Source organism: Panthera pardus, unplaced genomic scaffold (assembly GCF_024362965.1).
Source record: "Panthera pardus isolate Hobbes unplaced genomic scaffold, ASM2436296v1 HiC_scaffold_3, whole genome shotgun sequence".
NCBI lineage: Eukaryota > Metazoa > Chordata > Mammalia > Carnivora > Felidae > Panthera > Panthera pardus.
This window is the reverse complement of record NW_026526876.1, coordinates 54,182,441-54,201,706: the sequence shown is the minus strand read 5'-3', so window position 1 is coordinate 54,201,706 and position 19,266 is coordinate 54,182,441. Positions and strand designations below refer to the sequence as shown.

Sequence of the window (19,266 nt, the reverse complement as noted above, 5' to 3'; positions counted from 1 at the left end):
GATGACCGGGTGGTGTCATGTGCAGCAGAAGAGGAAAGGGAGACTGGCGAGAAGGGAAAGGGGGTGGGGAGAGGAGAAAAGGCAAGGAGAGGGTGGAGGGTGAGAAGGTGGGAGAAAGGGTGGAAGGGGATGGGAGAGGTGAGGTGGAGGGCTGGTGGGCTTGGCCCCACCCAGTTAGTCCTCACATAGGCTTCCTTTGACCAACATGATGTTGAAAGATTCCTTTCAGTATTATTGGGAGGGACATGCTCTTCATATCCTCCCCAGCTCCTGAAAGTGGCTGGGTTTAAGACCTCTGCCAGATGTTCACCTGTTTTTTCTAGGGTTCTCCCTCTCAGAGGCTAGTCCTGGTAGGTGGCCTGGGCTCAGGAGACCCGAATTGCATCTCACCCCAGAGATGTATTGGAGATCAGGATGATTCTGAGAATCCAGTTGGATCCCCGCCACTCCCTGCCCCCCTCCTAACCTCCCCTTGGATGTCCAGATAGAGTTTGGGACAGCATCTGAGTGTCCTTTTGGGGTGGTCATTCGGTGGTCAGGAGAGTTAGGCCATGTGAAGCAGGAGGCAGGAGCTGTGACTTATTTTTCTCTGTCTCCTCATACTTGGTGACCTTTTGTTGAACTAGGAAGACACGATCTCTAGTCTTTGAGGGTGTGATGGCTGCAAGGAGGCAAAAGCCGCAGAAACTACCCCTGAGAGTGACCCAAGATGAGACATGACCTCCACTAAGGGGTCCAGTGGTCCCTGCTTGGGTGTGAAGACAAGGGCAGCCTGGGTAAACTCACAAAGGCAGGAAATCCTTGCATGATGCTCTCTCTGTAACTACCCCATGAGGGGATGGATCCTGGGGGTCTGGGAGCCTCAGAGCAAATCCTTCAAACACCAGAATAGTAAAGCAGAAGGTAGCTTAGGAACCACGGTCAGATCTGGGGAGCAGGAAGGTGGATCTTCCAGCGCTGGAAGGGTCTAGTAAGTGTCAGGGTTGGGCCTGGTCGCCTAGAGAGCAGGGCTGATGCCAGGACCCAGAGCCCAAGGCCCCTGAGGTTAGTGCTGGCAGCATAGGTGGGAGCCAGGAGGCCCAGGCATCCCAGCTCATCAGACCAGCCTGAGTTGCCTTGGACAGGCAGGGCCCCAAGTCTTCTTTGCATGTCTGGGTTCTCTGCCACCTGCTTGGGCAGCCTTTCTTCTTGCTGCATGAGTCCCAGGCCCAGTGGCGGTCAGGGGTCCACACCTGGTTTCTTGAAGGTCAGCAAAGGGCTTCAAGGCAGGTATCAAAATACCAAAGTAAAAGTTCACCCCAGGCCGCAGAGCATTTCAGTTTTGAGGAGCGAGGAAAGGTTACCCAGTGAGAGGCATGGTGCTCCTCCCTTCCATAAAATCTTCTTGGATGGTTCCTGTCAAGAGGTCAGTACTGGCTTCTTGTGGCTGCTGAAACTAATGACCACAAACCTAGCGGCTTAAGATAACACAGGTTTTTCATCATGTTTGGAGGTGAGAAGTCTGCGGTGGGTCTCACTGAGCTAAACAAGGTGTTGACGGGGCTCCTCCCTTCCATTCGGAGCAGTGACGTTGGGCTAAGTCCTCCCATTTTGCTGTCTCCCTGCTTCTCTCCGTCTGGCCTCCTGATTATCAGGACTCTTGATTGCATCGGGCACACCTGTATGGTCTAGGACCTCTAAACATCTTAGGGTCAGCCGATTTAGCGGCCTTAATTCCATCCACAACCCAATTCCCCTTATATTCGCCTCATATATTCACAGGTTCTGAGGGTCAGGACAAGAGCATCTTTTGGAGGGGGTTATTATTCAGCTATGGCAAGGTCAGGCCACCTCCATGGTTCAGTGGGAGACACTGGGCTTTGTTAGACTTGAGCTTCTCATCTGTAAGATGGAGGACTTTTCCCTACTTTCTAAGGAAATCTGAGAAGCCAACACACAGTAGGTCTTCTTCTTTTGGGGTTCCGTGCTCGGTGGCTGATTGTCTGTCTGCCTGACTTCATTGCTTTGGGAGCCCATGACCAAAGTATATGAGTTCAAATGTCCTTCCCCGCTCTTGGGTTTTGAGGGTTGGCATGTCATTTGTCCCTAAGCTTTTCCACAGAGCAAAGGCCACACAGCATTCATACTGTTGAGAGCTGAGATGTCACCTCAATTCTGTAACCTCAGGTCAGCAATTTGCTGATTCCCCCATCCAGGTGGAAATATATTACCCTGCCTTGAGGGCAGAAAAGTGACTTATGTGAGCTTCACTCAGCCCTGATTTGGAGCTGTCCAATCTTTTCTTGAAAGGAGGTGTGCCGTTGCCTGGCCTCTTACCACACACTGTCCTCTTCCTCCCATTTACTTTACTTCATCTCATCAGAGTGGTCTGCTGTGGACCTGTGGGCCTGTGGCCCGGGATCATCTGAGGGTGAGGAAGGCAAGGTGTGGGAGAGGAGACAGGAGCTTCATTATGCTGAGACTGGCTGCACTTAGATAACCCTCCCCAGGTGACCTGCCTGGCGCAGAAAGTCCCCCTCACGGTCCCCCAGGTCAGATAGTGTTGCCTGGCTACGGGGCGGACAGCAAAGCCCTGGCAGGGAGAGTAAACAGACACACATGTTTAAAACGCAATATCACAGGGCGTGCAAACACCCCGGCAGGGACTTCCAGCTCACTGATAATCTCTAAATCTCCTTGATGCACGAGCGTGGGGGGTGCTGTGCACCAAGACCCAGATGGTCTCTTCTGGGAATTGGCTATCAGCTGTCGTCAGGGACACGGAGGGGGCGGGGGACTTACGGCCTCAGCCCCAGGAGGACGATCACCCGGTCACCTGGGCAAGACTCTTGAGAGACCCTGGAGCTAGCCTGGACTCCTCAGCTGGGTGGGGCTTCGAGGGCAGGAGCTGGTGGCCCGGCCTGGTTCAGGGCTCTGGGGCTGTGCGTCCAGATTGTGCCTTCGACTTCACAGAGAGCTCTGTGGTGGGCATGGGCCCCATGGACTGTAGATCAGCAAAAGTGGAAGGAGGGAGATCAGATTGGGGTCTGCTGCTTTAGTCTGGGCAAAAAGTTGGAGGGGGCTTGAGACTGGGGGTGGTTCGTGGTGCAGATGAGGAGAAATGGATGGATTTGACTTATATTGAAGAGGTTGAGCAAACAGGGGTGCTGTTGGGCTGGACGGGGGCGGGAGCTAGATGTCTAGTTGTCCTAGATGGGACTTGAGCGATGGGTATTTTGGACCCATTTTTTTGAGATGGAAAGGCTTGGAAAGGTTCTGGGGGGAATATCAGGGGCCCAATTCTGGAGGTTCTGTGTTTGGATATTCATGAGGCAACGAAGTGGGAAAACAAATATGTATTTGGAAATGCTAATTTGGAAGCGAGAGTGGTGCTGAGAGATGATGACAAGGGCAAAAGTTCTTGGATTTGGCAACATGGGGGTCATTGGTGACCTTGAAAAGAGCAGTTTCAGGGGAGCTATGGGGCCAGATTGATTAGTCATGGAGACAGGAAGATTGTGTCACCTAAGGTGTACAGAATTCCCCAGAACGGACCAGATTGGCCAAGCATAGCTGGAGCTGGAGGTGGGGTCTCTTATGCATGGCCAGACTATCCTAGTAGCTAAGACCCCATGACTGCCCTGCCCTGAGAAGGCAGTGGGCTCCTTTTGCATTCAGGGTACACTGTTTCCCAGGGCGGGACAAATCCAGGCCGCCTGGTGGTGCTAGGAGAGGTCATATGGGTGAGTGCAAGCCTTCCAGCCCAAGCCTCGTGGCCAAAAGGAACTCCCAATTTAGTGAAAGTGGGGCTGTGCCTTGGGGCTAGGGCACATCACCTGCCCGTGGGGACCTGAAGAGGTCCTGGAAGTGTGTCCGAGTCTGTAAAAGGTCAGCCCTCTCTTTAGATAGACCTCTGGCATCACCCGTTTCCACTTCATCCCCTTCATCACAGGGAGTGACTTGGAGCCCAGCTGTGGGTCTGGACTCCCCATATGGCTCACCAGGCCCCCTTGTGGCCAGTACCATTAACACTAGCGAGTGGCCTGGGGCTGGGGCTACTGGGGGCTGGGGAGCAGTGACAAGCCACCGGCTGCAAAATCAGCTGGGCAGACCCAGGAGGTCAGGCTGCCAGGCGCTAGGGCCCCACCACCCTGTCCGCTGCCTACCTCCCCAACTCAGGTGCTCCTGGAGACATCCTTAGGGAGACCGTGCCCAAGTGGGGACGGCGGCGGCCTCCTCAGTCAGAATGGGTGCACCTGCTACCGCGTCCCACGTTCCCTGCGTGGCCCGCTCATCTGCTGTGTCAGTCCTGCCCTGCGTGCGGCCTCAGTGTGAGGTCTGGAAGGTGGCACTAGCCCTCTGAGCCAGGCGCCCACACTGCTTCCAGCGTATCCACTGGATACACAGATCTTTTGGTAGGAAAGGAATTGGATTGTGAGAAGAAGGCTGAGGTCTTCGACTTGGTCCTCCTTCACTCTGCGTGCCTCCTTTGTTGTCTGCTTTTGAGGAGGGGACCACTGGGCAGGCAAATTAGAAACAGCAACAGATACAACTGTTTATTGCAGGAGGGCGTGTGCAGCTGGCTAATGGTCCTCACCTTGGGGGCCCACAAACCCCAGAGGACCAAGCCTGTGTGTGTTTGCATGAGTGAGTGTGTACCGTGTGTGTGTGTGTGTGTGTGTGTGTGTGTGTGTGCGTTGGGGGGTGGGTGTATGGCGGATGTGAACATTTGGGTTGTTCTTTGTTGTAGTTCCTTTGTTTGGGGCGTCTGTGTGGGAGGTGGATGCTGCAGGACCCCATGTGGGTGTGGTGTCTTTGTAGCCCGCTGCTGCCCCCCAGCCGGGACAGCTGGGCCTGAGGTGGGCAGCCCAATGGCCCCGCCCCGATCTTACAAGGGCCTGCACTTGCCCCAGTACCCGTTCATCAGCCTCAGCTGGCAAAAGCAGGCGGGACAATCGTGTAACTTGACATATGGTTTATGGGAAAGAGCTGTTCAGTGTCAACGTCCCCACGTGGCTGTGTGTGTATAATTAGGCTGTTGGAGCTCTGGGGCTGTTCGAGTCGCTCGGGACCGAAGCATTTATTTAGGTAATCATTAATTGGAAGATGGGGAAGGGAAAGAACATGCAATTTGCAGATGTCCCCTTCCTGCAGGTTAGCCTGAAACGAAACCCTCAGCAAGGAGGGGGGTGGAGCCCCCCAGACTTCCTTCTGCCTTCTCCCTCCAGGGAGGAGACAGTTGGGCCTTTTAGGGGCCACCAGGGCTGAGGTGGGATGACTCAGATGGCATCTCTCAGGCATACTGGGAGCACGAGCCCCCAAAGTTACCCATCTCCTATGACTTCTTTTCTGATACTGCCCTTCGCTTAGCCAAACCCAGCGGCACAAACACATGTATTGATTTATTCCGTTTTCAGTCCAGTGCATCTGATGAGAACCCGCTCTGTGTTAGGCAAGGGACTGGCTTCAGCCAAATCCCAGGGATCTATTGTCCTGGATGGAGGACAGTGTTAACAGGAAGAGCCTGGATAATTGCAATTCTGACTTAGATAATCTCTAAACCTCGCTCTTGCCACTTAGTAACAGTGCTGGTTTGGGCTTGGGGGGTGGAGAGCTTCTTTTTTCTTCTTGGTCTCAGAGCAGCGGTTGTACAGCTGGAAGCACCTCCCAGGGAGGAGGGCTCTGGGAGCAGCCAGGTGCCTCTGGGGTGACCGCTTGGCCCCAGTGGCGGGGAGGGCGGCTCCTGTATACTCTGAGTGAGAGTGGAAACTGAGGCACAGAGCTAGGAGAGGCCTGTTGAGAAGGCTGGTTGGTGTGTGGTATATGTCGTGGTGGACGGTGCCTCCTACTTTAGAAATGGTGTGAAGTTGGTGTCCCTCAACTCGGTCTTGCCTCAAGCTTCAGAGTGAGTTAGGGAGTGAGACCAGGAGGAGTCTTTATTTTGGAGATAAGTGAGCTGAGCTCTGGTCACAGCCAAGAGACCGGCAGGATGAGGACACTCTCCCTGGTGGTAGCTGGGTGTGTTCATGGTTCCCTGAGGTAGTGCTAGCCTGCCAGGAGGGCAGGGACACTCCCACGGGAGGGCAGGGGACAGCTCCTGAGATAAGCGAAGGGGAGCAGGGTCTGCTGGGGAGGGTGCAGGTCCCGTGTCGGGGCTGGGGTGGCTTCTCTCTGAATGGGTGAGCCCAGTGGCAGCCTCTGCAGCCTCTCCTTTCTCGCAGGTACAGGTCAAGGCCAGGACCGGGGGAGGCTGCCCGTTGGCACCAGGTCAGGAGTGCCTGGTTCTTAAAACTTACTCAGTGGAGGGCGAGGGGGAGAGGCAGGGTACAGAAGGCTTCCGCCGTCCTCTCTACAAACCCAGAGTCCAGGTGTGCTGGACAGCACGGCTGCAGTTTCTGCTCTCAGAGAGCCAGCAGGAAAGTGGGCAGGAGGGAGAGCAGAGAGAGGGAGAGGGGAAGGAAGCGTACGGGGAGAGGGTGAGCTGGAAGGTACCCTGGTTTGTGCAGGTACCTTGCCTGGGGAACAAAGACCACCAAAGAGTGATGGAGGGGGGGAGCCACGTCTCTGACACCCAGCCAGACACCCACCCACCAGTGGCAATTAGGAGAGAGAAATGCCACGGAGCTCAGGACACTTTGCATTTCAGGGACAAGAAGACTTGGGGGGAAGCAGAGGTTTTCCTGGAGGCCAACGCTGCCCTTTGCTCCCACCCTCTCAGCCTCAGGGCTGCTATATTTCCTATTCCTCAGGATAGACAGAAACAGAGGGCCACAGTGTGGCCACCGATGAGACCACAGCCAGGCTGACTCCTCACTTTCCTGCGTGTAGGCTGCTGCCTGACAGCCCGGCTCACCCTTTGCAGGCCTATAACTTGATAACCCCATGAGATTTACACAGCTGTTTGTCCAGTCCCCCACTGGGAGCCTTGGACCTGAACCTGAGCCCACCTTTGTTCAGAAGCCTCGGAGTTTCAGGCCGCAGACTAGACCAGGTCCAGAAGCACTACAGCCCAGCACCCCAAAGGCTGGCTTGGAGAGCCTCTACTGTGTAGACTTCACAATTCCTTAACCAGTGCAGGCCTGGGAACAAGTGCCATGCCCTTGTTCCAAGGTAGGGACATCTTGGAAGCAGGAGCCTCAGGTGTTTCCTGGAAAATGGGCCTGGATTGCCCCAAGGCAGTGCCCCTTGCAAACACCCACAGGGCCTCCCCGCCTTGGTTGTAACCACTGATGGTGTTCATCATCCACTGTACATCCTGCTTATACTTTAGCTGGGACAGTGCTTTACAGTTTATGAAGCATTTTCTTGAACGCTTCTGGTTCTCACAACTACCTCGGAAGGGAAGAATTCTTTCCCCGACTTCATAGATGAGAAAACTGAATTTTAGAGAGGTACATGTAGCACTCCCCTTAGCCAGCTGGTAAGACACTAACTTGAGGCTTGTGATTTCAAGTTTAGTATTCTTTCTGCTGCCCCAAGAAATAATTACTGAGTACAAATAATTACTGTGCAGCTACTACTGTATTTCATCGCTTCTAAGATACACTCCCCCACAAACCCCCATTTCACGTCTGTGAAACCAGGCTGCATCTCACTGCCAATGCGTGCCAGAGTTTGTGGCCGGTGGTATTTTTGCTTTGTTAGTGATACATAAAATAATGTGTATCTTACAATGGAGGTCATTTTTGGGTTTGATGAAATCTGGTGTATACAGACATAGCTTCTACCTGCCAGGAGTTTTTAATTGAGAGGAAAGATCAGCCAGTCACCTAGCCATTAGGAGGAAACAGGATATGATATGTACCCAAATCAAATCAAGTGCTATGGGAATTCTGGCCGAGGGCTTTCAGAAAGATTTTAGGGAAGGACAGGTGGGATTTGGACCCCGAGCCTTCTGCTGCGTGTATACCCACCAGCTGATCCCAACAATGCCCCCGGGCCCTGTTAGAGTGCTGGTTCAGAACTTGGACTCTGGAGGCTGACTGTATTTGTCTCGCCGATGCTGGCTGTTGACCTAGTTATTTCTTCTCTCAGCCTCAGTTTCCACACATGTAGAGTGGGGATAATAATAGTGACGGCCTCCGAGGTGGTCATGAGGATTGGAGTCCAGGACCTGGCACATAAGACAAGAGCCCCGTAAATGTCACCTGCTCCCATCACGAAGGTAGTCTATAAACTCGACAGATTCAGAGTTGGCAGATGTTGTTGATCAGTTGCTGTCCTTGTGTTAGGCGCATGTACATTTGTCATCTCATTTCATCAGAAGCACCCGGGAAGGTGGGGATCATCATTCCAGTTTTACAAATGAAGAAAATGGGGCTCAAGGTCACATAGCTGGCCAGTGGCTATGCTAGGATTTGGATGCTGGTCTGTCTGACTCCCACTCTGGTGCTCTTTCTCTGGGACCACAGCTGCTATTGAAAAATGCCAGGTAGGGAAGGAAACTGTGCTGGTCCAGGTGAACTTGCTATAGGCAGGATATTTTGTAATCAAATTATTACCATTGGACATCCTTTAAAAATTTTTTTTAAATGTTTATTTATTTTGAGAGAGAGAGAGAGAGACAGAGAGAGAGAATGAGTGGGGGAGTTGCAGAGAGAGGGGGAGACAAAGAATCTGAAGCAGGCTCCAGGCTCTGAGCTTTCAGCACAGAGCCCGATGTGGGCTTGAACCCACAAACCATGAGATTATGACCTGAACTGAAGTTGGAAGCTTAACTGACTGAGCCACCTAGGTGCCCCCGTTGGGCATCCTTAATAGTGGATTTTCTGGTGTAGAAGGAAGAGAGGTCCCATTTCAAAGATACGGAGGCTAATATGACAGGGGAGTTTTGCTCAGACCTTAATCTCCACCCCCCCAACCCCCCGCCGACCTCCCCGTGGTCAGTGGGTAGTTTTGTTCCACCAGCATGGCTGTTTGTCTCCCTGGCCCTCGTTCCTTCTTCTGTGCTTTGCTGTCCTCAGGACTCATTGTCTCGGCCCTGCCTGTCCCTCTGGAGAGGCCACCAGGGTGTGGTCCTGTTGCCACCGCTGCTCATGATCCTGCCAGGCGCTGTGGGCCTCCTTGCCCACAGCCTCTTTCCTGCCCTCTCGAGTTTAGCAAAGGCAGACACCTTTCCCCCCACCCTTTCCCCTTCTTCCTCTCCATTCTCTCCCACCTTATCCCCTCTTTCACCTGATACACTTGGCTCTGCTCCTCACAGGCTGTGTGACCCTAAGCAGGTCAGTTAACCTCTCTGAGCTTCATTTTCCACCTCCTCCCCAACTAGATTATCCTAAGACTCAAATGGGAGGTAGTGGGAACGAATCCTAGGCCTGGATCTTGACTCCTGCTCTACCACTGTGCATCCTTAGGTTCAGGACTTGATTTTCTTGTATCGCTGTGGTCTTACTGCGAAATGGGGAGAGTAACTCCTTTCTGGAAAGTCCTTCCTTTGTAGCATAGCTGTTGCCCACTCCTCTGTGCATCCATGCAGGCATTGGCTTATCCCCATTACTCCCCCTCTTTTATTGGGTTGTGATTATTTACTTAGGTGATTCTCTTAGTCACTAGATGGAACTCAGTTCTTTTATTTGATTATTCATTCAGCAAGTATTTGTTGAGCACCTGTGTGCCAGGTGCTGAGATTACAGATGAATTCGGTGGGTGGGGGGTGATGGCGACAAACAAATTAAAATACAGAGCAAGAAGTGATTCCATAGGGCATATGCAGGATGCTGTGGGTGTACCATCTGGGGGAGAGGTAGAAGCCAGGAAGGCTTCCTAGAAGAGGTGATTTGCAAGCTAAGGCTTCAAGGGCAAGTAGGAGTCAACCAAATAGAGGGGAGCAGGTAAGAGAAGGGACTGAGGCTGATCTTCACTGGGTGCCCTGCCTGAAGCCAGTGGTTGGCTCAGAGGGAATCAGTTAGTTCCCTGTCTCCTTCCTCACTGCTGCCGCCTCTGAATGCATTCCTGTGCAGAGGCAGGGGATTGGACCACGAGGCTCCCTGGGCGCTGGGGTGCTGTGGCAGGGGGGTTGCAGAAGTATTCTGGGGAGGGTATCCTGGGGAGCTGGCCTGCAGGAGTGGGTGTGGCAGGGCGGGGTGAGGGCTCAGCTAAATGACTCATTGGCTCCGAGCAGGAATGCAGATGAGCCGGAAGCAGGTGCAGGAGGGAGCAGGGAGGATGTTGAAGAGGCAGGAGCCTTACTCTGGGTACCTTTCCCCAGGGGCAGGGAGACTGGTTATCTATCAAAGTCTTAAGAGTTGGAAGGGACATTGGCAGCCTTCTCTGCAGCCAGGGCTCTCCCTAGCTCATGCCTCCTACAACTGTGTGCACATCCTAGAACTCTGCCCTTCTCCCCCCACCCCTTATGACTTCCAGTGTCACTTGAAGCCCCCAGGGATGGACCCATGCCAAGGCCTTCTCTGACCTCAGTTGAGCTGTGCCCTCCTCCAGCCCCTGGGGACATTTCCTGAAGCTCAAGCAGGAGCATGGTGGGGCTGGGCTGGGGAAAGGAGATGGGTCTTGTGCCTGGTGGTGGGCTGGGTCAGGGGAGGGAAGGCGGGGACCAGATCAGCTTCTTGGGTGGGGCTGAGCGGGTGCTGGGGTACTTTTCATGCTATCAACTAAAAGGCTGAAGGTCTTTGTGTTTCGTCCTCCATGGGACACAGTATATACACCCCAATCCTGTTCTAAAACACCTTGCCAAGTGGGTCAGATCTGTCCATTTTACAGATATGGACACTAAGGCTCAGAAGGTGAGTGACAGCTTATAGCAGCAGAGCCACGAGTTAGAACCTTGTCTGCCACAGCAAGTCCAGAGCTACCCCACGCCACACCGCCTTTTTTGGAGGGATTAAAAAAATTCATTCTTCTCCTTCTGAGCCAGGGACATTGCTTTCTGCCCAAAGCTGGAATGGGACCGGGGGTTGTGGGTGGATATTAAATGCAATATGTTTATTAGTATTAGAAAGAGACTCTGAGACCCAGGTGAGCCCTGGGCTGAGCTCCGGGGCCTGGCTCCTCGCTCCCCACACTTACGTTCTTATTAATGGCACAGCACTCTGGCGCCTCTGGGCCCTGAGCTGTGGAGGCCAAGTGTATCTGTCCAAGCCATTTGCTTTATTTGTTTTTAATTTTTCTTATGGGATAAACGTAGGTCATGAGGACTGCTCTCTTTTTGAAAGCACATTGAAATTTTTGTTTTTTAACCGAAGAAATGCATGTAATGATTCTAAAAAAAAAAAACCAAAAAACCAACCCCTCAGGCTCTTTGTGAAAGAAAGCAGTTTGCTGTGCCGCTGCCCTCCTCATACAAGCCCCATCTGGAAAGGAGCCACTTACTTTTTCAGGTGTGGCTTCAAACCTTTGAATAGGACGACGTTTCAGGGTCTGTGGGGTTCACGAGAATGCCTTTAAAGTCGCAGACACCTGCTGTCTTTCTTTTACTTTGTTCTTACTCTCCTTATATATAGGGCTTCCCAGTTCACAGATGAGAACATTGAGGCCCCGTGCATGGGGGGTCCTGCCTTCCATCCCCCAGGCCCCCAAGTGGGCCTCCTCTTACAACCTGCTGGCAGGATGCATCCCTTGGGAGGCACCCCTTGCTCTTATGACACATGACCGCCAGCCCTGGGTTCCCAGGAAAATGGCACTGGCAGAGGAGGGGTCAAAGGTCAGGGCTAGTCAATGTGGAATAACAGCTCCGGGCGGACACCCAAATCCTGCAGTTCCTTGTTTGATCTTAAGGAAGTTGTCCAACGTCAGCAGCCCAGCTGCTGGGGTTGTGGCAGCAACAGCTACAGTGGTGCTCAGGCAGACAGACAGGCCCCTCCAACTTGCAGGGGAAGGCACGGGTAGAAGATGATGGATTTCTTGAAGAATCTTTTGGTGAGTGTCCCAGGCTGTGGAGGAGTGCCTGGCCAGGCCCTGCTGCCCGAGCAGCCAGACCCCCTTCTCCTTTTGCCTGGCAGGGAGCCCCTGGTGGCTCTTGGCCTGCCATGGGGCATGGAAGCCACCTGTCACTCAGGGGAAGGAGGGACAAAGATCAGGGACAGTGGGGACTATGTGTGTGGAGGGGGTTGTGGGAGGCCGCGGGACAGAGTTGGGGACAAGAGCCTTTCCTCCCTGGCCTGGAGATCTGAGATGGGGTCCCGGCAGGGGACCGGGCGGGGCTCATCTCTGTGCGAGTCTGACAAGGCTTGTAGGCGCTGTGCTGGAGCCTGAGGGGCCCCACGGCCGGCTGCAGGTGGGGTGCCCAGGTGAGAGAGGGAGGAGGGACTCTCTTGCTGGGCTTCTGCCTGGCTGTGCACACTCGGAGCTGGCCAGGCCTGCCCTGTAGGTCCAGCCCCCTCTCCCCTTTGTGCTGTGGCGCCCCGGATGGCCCTGGCAGGGGCTCTGCGTCCTGTCACAGAGCCCCTGAGCCGTGCAGTCAGTGTGCACCAGGTAGTGGTGTGTGTGCAATGTTCCTGGCTGGCGTGAGGAGTCAAGGTCCTCTCCTGCCAAAGCCAGATTGTCCTTGAAGGCTCCGTGGATCTCTTGTTTCTTCTGTGCCAGGACCTTTGTACCGTCCTAGGGAACATGGGGGTCCTGGATTGACTGGGTGAGAGTGGGACTGCTGGGCTCTTCCTCACTCACAGATCTGTCTGCTGTGGGCTGGAGTGGGCCGTGTTACCCTCCTTTCTCTAGGAGAGCTGAGGGTGACAGTTTAGGGATGAGTGTGGGCAGTGACAGGACGCTTGTTTGGGGGTAGGGCTAAGGCGTCCTCCAAGTCTGAGGCCGTGCCACTGCTAGCTCCAGGACAGGGGGTGAGCCTGGTGACCCTGTGACTAAACAGAAATGGCCTGAACCCCCTGCACCTTGGCAGGGCTGTGGAGTGGCATGTTGGAGTTTTTAAGTTTATTTATTTATTTAGAGAGAGAGGGAGAGAGAGAGAGAGAGAGAGAGAGAGAGAGAGAGAGAGAATGAGAATCCCAAGCAGGCTTCACTCTGTCAGCACAGAGCGGAATGTGGGGCTTGGTCTCATGAACCGTGAGATCATGACCTGAGCCCAAACCAAGAGTTGACAATTGACTGAGCCACCCAGGCACCCCTGTTGGAGGGTTTTAAGCTGGAGACCAGTGTCGTCTGCTTTATCTTTCAGAAAGACCATGTGGCTATCACATGGGGAGCTGATTAGGGAGGCTCTGGTGTGGAGGCCGCTGCATGGTCCTGCTGAGGGACAGTGAGACCTGGTGGAGGCAGGGTGGATGCGGAGAAGTGCTCAGACTTGGGATGTATTTTGACAGTGGACTTGCAGTCAGATTGGGGGTGAGGGATGAGGGATAAAGAATCCAGTGATGACCCTGGAGATTTGTCCTGAGCTTCAGGATGGGTGGAGGAAGGCTTTCGAGGAAGAACATTAACAGGAGTTCCGTTGGGGCTTGTGAAGTCTAAGATGCCCATCAGACATGTGCGTGAGATGTGGAGTTGGCAAACCCAGATAGATCTGGACTTGAATCTGGGTTCTGCCTTTACTGGGTGTTTACTCTGGGCAGGTCGCTTAACCGCTCTGACCCTCCCACCCTCTCACCCACTCCCTGGGCACTTGTGAGGCTTCTGTCGTGGCATTTGTGAAGTGCTTGGTTCAGTGCCTGATGCATCATGGGTGCCCAACAGAGGACACCTTGGGGCTTGCTAAAATTTTGCCTACATCATCCCATTTTCCAGCTCAGGGACATTCCTTTTGGCTTCCTATTGTACAGGGCAGAGCTTGGAACTTGTCTTGTGGGCTGATTTGGCCAAATCAGAGTTAATACCTGTATTCCTCAAACTATTCCAAAAAGTAGAAGAGGAAGGAAAGCTTCCAAATACATTGTACAAGGCCAGCATTATCCTGATGCCAAAACCAGCCAGAGACACCACAAGAAATCCATAGGCCAGTACCCCCGGTAAACATAGATTCAAAAATCCTCAGCAAAATATTAGCAAACTGCATACAGCAATACATTAAAAAGATCATTCGCCGCAATCAAGTGGGATTTATTCTGGAGATGCAAGGATAGTTCAATAATCGCAAATCAGTCAGTGTGATAAACCACATCAACAAAAAGAAGGATAAGAATCCCTCAATATAATAGAGAAATATGAAAACCCACAGCTGACATCATGCTCAGTAGTGGAAAACTGAGAGGTTTTCCTTTACAACCAGGAATAAGACAAGGATGTCCTATCTTGACACTTTTATTTGACATAGTACTGGAAGTTCTAGCCATAGCAATCAGACAAAAAAAAAAAAAAAAGTATACAAAGTGGTAAAGAAGTTAAATTGTCACTATTTGCAGATGACATTATTATACAAAGAAAATTCTAAAGACTCCACCAAAAAAACTACTAGAAGTAATAAATGAATTCAGTAAAGTCACAGGATACAAAATTAATACCCAGAAATTGATAGTGTTTCTATACTCTAATAACAAAGTAGCAGAGAATTTAAGTAAACAATCCCATTTACAATTGAACCAAAAGAATGAAATACCTAGGAATAAACTTAACCAAGGAGGTGAAAGTCCTCCAAAAACTATAAAACACTGATGAAAGAAATTAAAGATGACACAAACAAATGGAAAGATATTCCATGCTTATGGATTGGAAGAATTAATATTGTTAAGATGTCCTTATTACCCAAAGGAATCTGCAGATTAAATTCAATCCCTACCAAAATACCAACGACATTCTTCACAAAGCTAGAACAAATAATTCTAAAATTTGTATGCAACCACAAAAGACTCCAAATAGCCAAAGCAATCTTGAAAAAGAAGAACATAACTAGAGGTATCACAATTCCAGATTTCAAGATATACTACAGAGCTGTAGTAATCAAAACAGTATGGTACTGGCACAAAAATAGACACATAGATCAATGGAACAGAATAGAGAGTCCAGAAATAAACCCACACTTACATGGTCAATTAATCTATGATAAAGGAGGCAAGAATACACAATGGAGAAAAGACCGTCTCTTTAATAGTGTTGGGAAAATTGGACAGCTATATGTAAAAGAATGAAACTGGACCACTTTCTTACAGAATACACAAAAATAAACTCAAAATGGATTAAAGACCTACTGTGAGACCTGCAACCATAAAAAGCCTAGAAGACTACACGGGTAGTAATTTCTCTGACATTGACCATAGCAACATTTTTCTAGACATGTCTCCTATGGCAAGGGAAACAAAAACAAAAATAAACTATTGGGATGACATAAAAATAAAAAATCTTTTGCACAGCAAAGGAAACCATCAACAAAACAGAAAGACAGTTTAGTGAATGAGAGAAGATATTTTCAAATGATATATCTGATAAGGGGTTAATATCCAAAAGAACTTACACAACTCAACACCAAAAATTTAAAAAACCCACCCAGTGGTTCAGTCAGTTGAGTGTCTGGCTCTTGATTTCAGTTCAGGTCATGATCCCAGGGTTGTGGGCTCGAACCCCATGTCTGGCCTGTGCTGAGCGTGGAGCTTGCTCGGGATTCTCTCTCCCTATCCCTCTCCCCTAGTCATGCTTCCCCTACCCCAGCCTCTCAAATAAAAAAACAAACAGACAAACAAACAAACCACTCATATCCAATAGTCTGGTTAAAAAACAGGCAGAGAACCTGAACAGATATTTCTCCAAAGAACATATACAGATGGTCAGCAGACACATGAGAAGATGCTCAACTTCATTCATCATCAGGAAGATGCAAATTAAAACCACAATGAGATGTCACTTTACACATGCCAGAATGGCTAGAAATAATAAGTGTTGGCAAGGATGTGGGGAAAGATGAATCCTCATATACTGGTAGTGTGAATGTAAATTGGTGCGGCCACTGTGGAAAACAGTGGAAGTTCCTCAAAAAATTAAAAATAGAATTACCATATGATCCAGTAAATCCACTATGAAGAAGAATACGAAAACACTAATTTGAAAAGATACATGCACCCCTGTGTTTATTGCCACATTAGTTACAATATAGCCAAGATGTGAAAACGGCATGTCTGTTAACCAATGGATAAGGAAGAGGTGGTATATATGTATTCAGTGGAATATCACGTAGCCATAAGGATGAGATTGTGCCATTTGAGACAACATGGATGGACCTAGAGGGTATTGTGCTAAGTGAAATGTCAGACTGAGAAAGACAAATGCAGATGATTTTACTCATAAGCGGAATCTGAAAAATCCCAAATGAGTAAACAAAGGGCAGAATCGGACTAATGAATACATAGAGCAGACTAACGGTTGCCATCAGTTTTGGGAGGGGTTTGGAGGATTGGGCAAAATGGGTGAAGGGGAGTGGGAGATACAGGCTTCTAGTTATGGAATGAGTAACTCATGGGGATAAAGGACAACAGCATAAAGAATACAGTCAGTGACATTGTAGTAATAGTGAGATATCAGGACAGGTGGTAGCTACTCTTGTTGGTGAACATAGCAAAATGTGTAAACTAGTCAAATCACTGTGGTACGCCTGAAACTAATGTAACTCAATTGTACTACAAAAAAAATGTTTTGGCAGAATGTTTTCCCTTGAGTTTCCAGATCAGCTGTAGGATCAGCTTTTCAATTTCTACAAAGAATCCAAGTGGGATTCTAATAGAGGTTGCATTCTAGATTGCTTTGGGTAGTATTGGCTATTTTAACAATATTGTCTTCCAACCCATGAGTAAGGGATGTCGTACTATTTATTTATGTCTTTTTAAATTTCTTTCATCACTGTTTTGTAGTTTTCAGGGTACAAATATTTCACCCCCTTGGTAAAATTACAGTAGATTTTTTTTTAAAAAAAAATTTTTTTTTTAACGTTTATTTATTTTTGAGACAGAGACAGAGCATGAACGGGGGAGGGTCAGAGAGAGGGAGACACAGAATCTGAAACAGGCTCCAGGCTCCGAGCTGTCAGCACAGAGCCCGACGCGGGGCTCAAACTCACGGAGTGTGAGATCATGACCTGAGCCGAAGTCGGCCGCTTAACCGACTGAGCCACCCAGGCACCCCTACAGTAGATTTTTAAAAATGCTATTGTAAATGGAATGGTTTTCTTAATTTTCTTCTCAGATTTCTCATTGCTCATATATAAAAACAACTGAATTTTGTTTGTTGAGCTTGTAACAAACGGTTTTAAATGTCCTTTATTAGCTTTAGTAATGTGTGAGTGCGTGCGTGTGTGTGTGTGTGTGTGTGTGTGTGTGTGTATTCTTTGGATTTTTCCATATTGGTTCATGTCATCTATAAATTGAGATTGTTTTATTTCTTCCTTTCCAATTTGGATGCCTTTTATTTCTTTCTCTTACCTAATTGCTTTGGCTAGAATTTTTAATACACTGAATAGTAGTGGTGAGAGTGGGTATCCTTATTTGGTTCCTGGTCGGATAAGTTTTCAGTATGCTTTCAGTGTCATTGAGCATGACTTGGGTTTATAAAAAAAAAAAAAGTCCTTTATCATATTGAGGAAGTTTCTTTCTATTTTTAGTTTTCTGAGTATTTTTATTATTGGATTTTGTCAAGTGCTCTTTCTGTATTAGTTGAGATGATCATGTGTCCCTCCCCCCCTCCCCCCATTCTATTAATATGATGTATTAACATTGATTTTCCTATGTTGGACCAACCTTGCATTCCTGGGATAAATCCCATGTGGTCATGGCATATGGCACGCTGTTCAATTTGGTTTGCTACTGTTTTGTTGAGGATTTTTGCGTCTGTATCCAGCAGGGATACTGGTCTGTAGTTTCCTACCCTTGTAGTTTCTTTGTATGGTTTTGATAATGAGTTAGGAAGTGTTCCCTCCTCTTATATATTCTGGAAGAGTTTATGAAGGATTGGTGGTAATTCTTCTACTTCCTCCTCCTCCCCTTCCTCCCCACTTCTTCTCTCCCCATCCTCCCCCTCCCCCTCCTTTTTTTTTTTTTTTTTTTTTTAAGTAGGCTCTAAGCCCAGCATGGAGCCCAGGTGGTAATTCTTCTTGAAATGTTTGTTAGAATTTACCATGTTGCCATCTGATCCTGGACTTTTCTTTTTGGGAAGTTTTTTGATTACTGAATCAATCTTTTCACTTAGCCCTTCACTCTTATGCTACTTTCTTGGTACCTGTAGTCATTTGCATTTTCGAATCCTTGGAGATTTAAATAGAATTCTGCCTAATTTTTAAGATGTTCCATAAGAACCCAGCCATCTTCCCATTCTTCCTGATGCTGTTCCACCTCTGCTCTGGCCAGGTTGGTCCCTGTCACACATCACCTTCATTAAGTACAATGAATTCCACAAGTTAGTGGTTCTCAGTGTGGTCTCTAGACCAGGAGTATCAGTATCACCTGGCAACTTGTTATAAATGGAGCTTCTCTGGCCAGGAATTAGAAGCTTGCGGGGGGAGGTGGCTCGAAACCTGTTTTTCAACGAGCCCTTCAGGCAATTCTGTTGCATCACGGTTGTCATAGTAAATAAAGACCCCTGGAGACTCCTGGCCCAAGATGACACAGCTGAAGTAGTGTCTCCAGGCGCCAGCAGCCGAGGAGCTGTGCTCAATGTGAATTGGTGGGATTGGAGCCCAAAGAAGGGAAAGAGGAGCAAAAAGGTAGGATAAGAGAGAAGGGGAGGGAGGCTTGCATGGAGCACTCCCTGTGCCTGGATGCAACTTACTGGAGGTGCCAGTTGGGGGTAGGGTTGGCTGTCCAGGATGAGGGGTACAGTCTGTGGCCAAAGAGCAGACAGTACTTACTGGCATCAGCACTGGCCTCTTTAGCCCAGACTCCTAAGCCGAAGACTCAGCCTCCACTGCCTGCTTCGTTCTTGGCTTGCTTGGCAGAGTAATCAGTCTCTCATTCAGCACGTGTTCCTGGAGCATCTCCTATGTGCCAGGCAATTCTAGGCCCAAGGACATAGCAGTGAACGAAATCAAGGGCCTGCCTATGAGGATCTCCTATTCTAGCGAACCTACCCTTTGTCTTCTTGTGGGGAACATCCCCAGCGTTTTCCGCAGGCTTTGGCAGCTAGGCTGGTGGCCAGCTGGCCCCCTCTCCCTGCCTGCGCTGTGGAGGGGGACCTCTAGGCCAGCAGCAGAGTTAGAGCAGTGAGACTTGCGCTCTGGCTAGGCAGCCATGGGACATATCCTGTCTGGCTCCCTGTGGGGGGTGTACTCTGTGTTCCTTAGCTCTCCCAACCTTCCAAAAATCTCTTTACAAAACTCTCCAGAAATCCTTTTCTTTTGCAGTGTCTTCCTTGCCTATGGGGACAGGAAGCTTGCTCTGTTTCCCTCTTCCCCCAGCACCACCCAGCCCATGT

General features: G+C 49.9%; 1 protein-coding gene across 9 annotated transcripts in view; it reads left to right on the top strand.

Moving 5' to 3' along the window:
* The window catches only part of RAP1GAP2 (RAP1 GTPase activating protein 2), a 224,252-nt gene that overhangs the window by 134,648 nt on the left and 70,338 nt on the right, over positions 1 to 19,266 (top strand). The window contains exon 1 of one of the 9 annotated variants that reach the window (XM_019429571.2): positions 11,809 to 11,850. The exons of the other annotated variants lie outside the window; for them this stretch is intronic. Within the exon in view, the coding sequence (XP_019285116.1) occupies positions 11,824 to 11,850 (27 nt within the window). The 5' untranslated portion in view covers positions 11,809 to 11,823. Of the gene's footprint in view, positions 1 to 11,808; positions 11,851 to 19,266 lie in introns of those variants that run through there. 9 annotated transcript variants of the gene reach the window in all.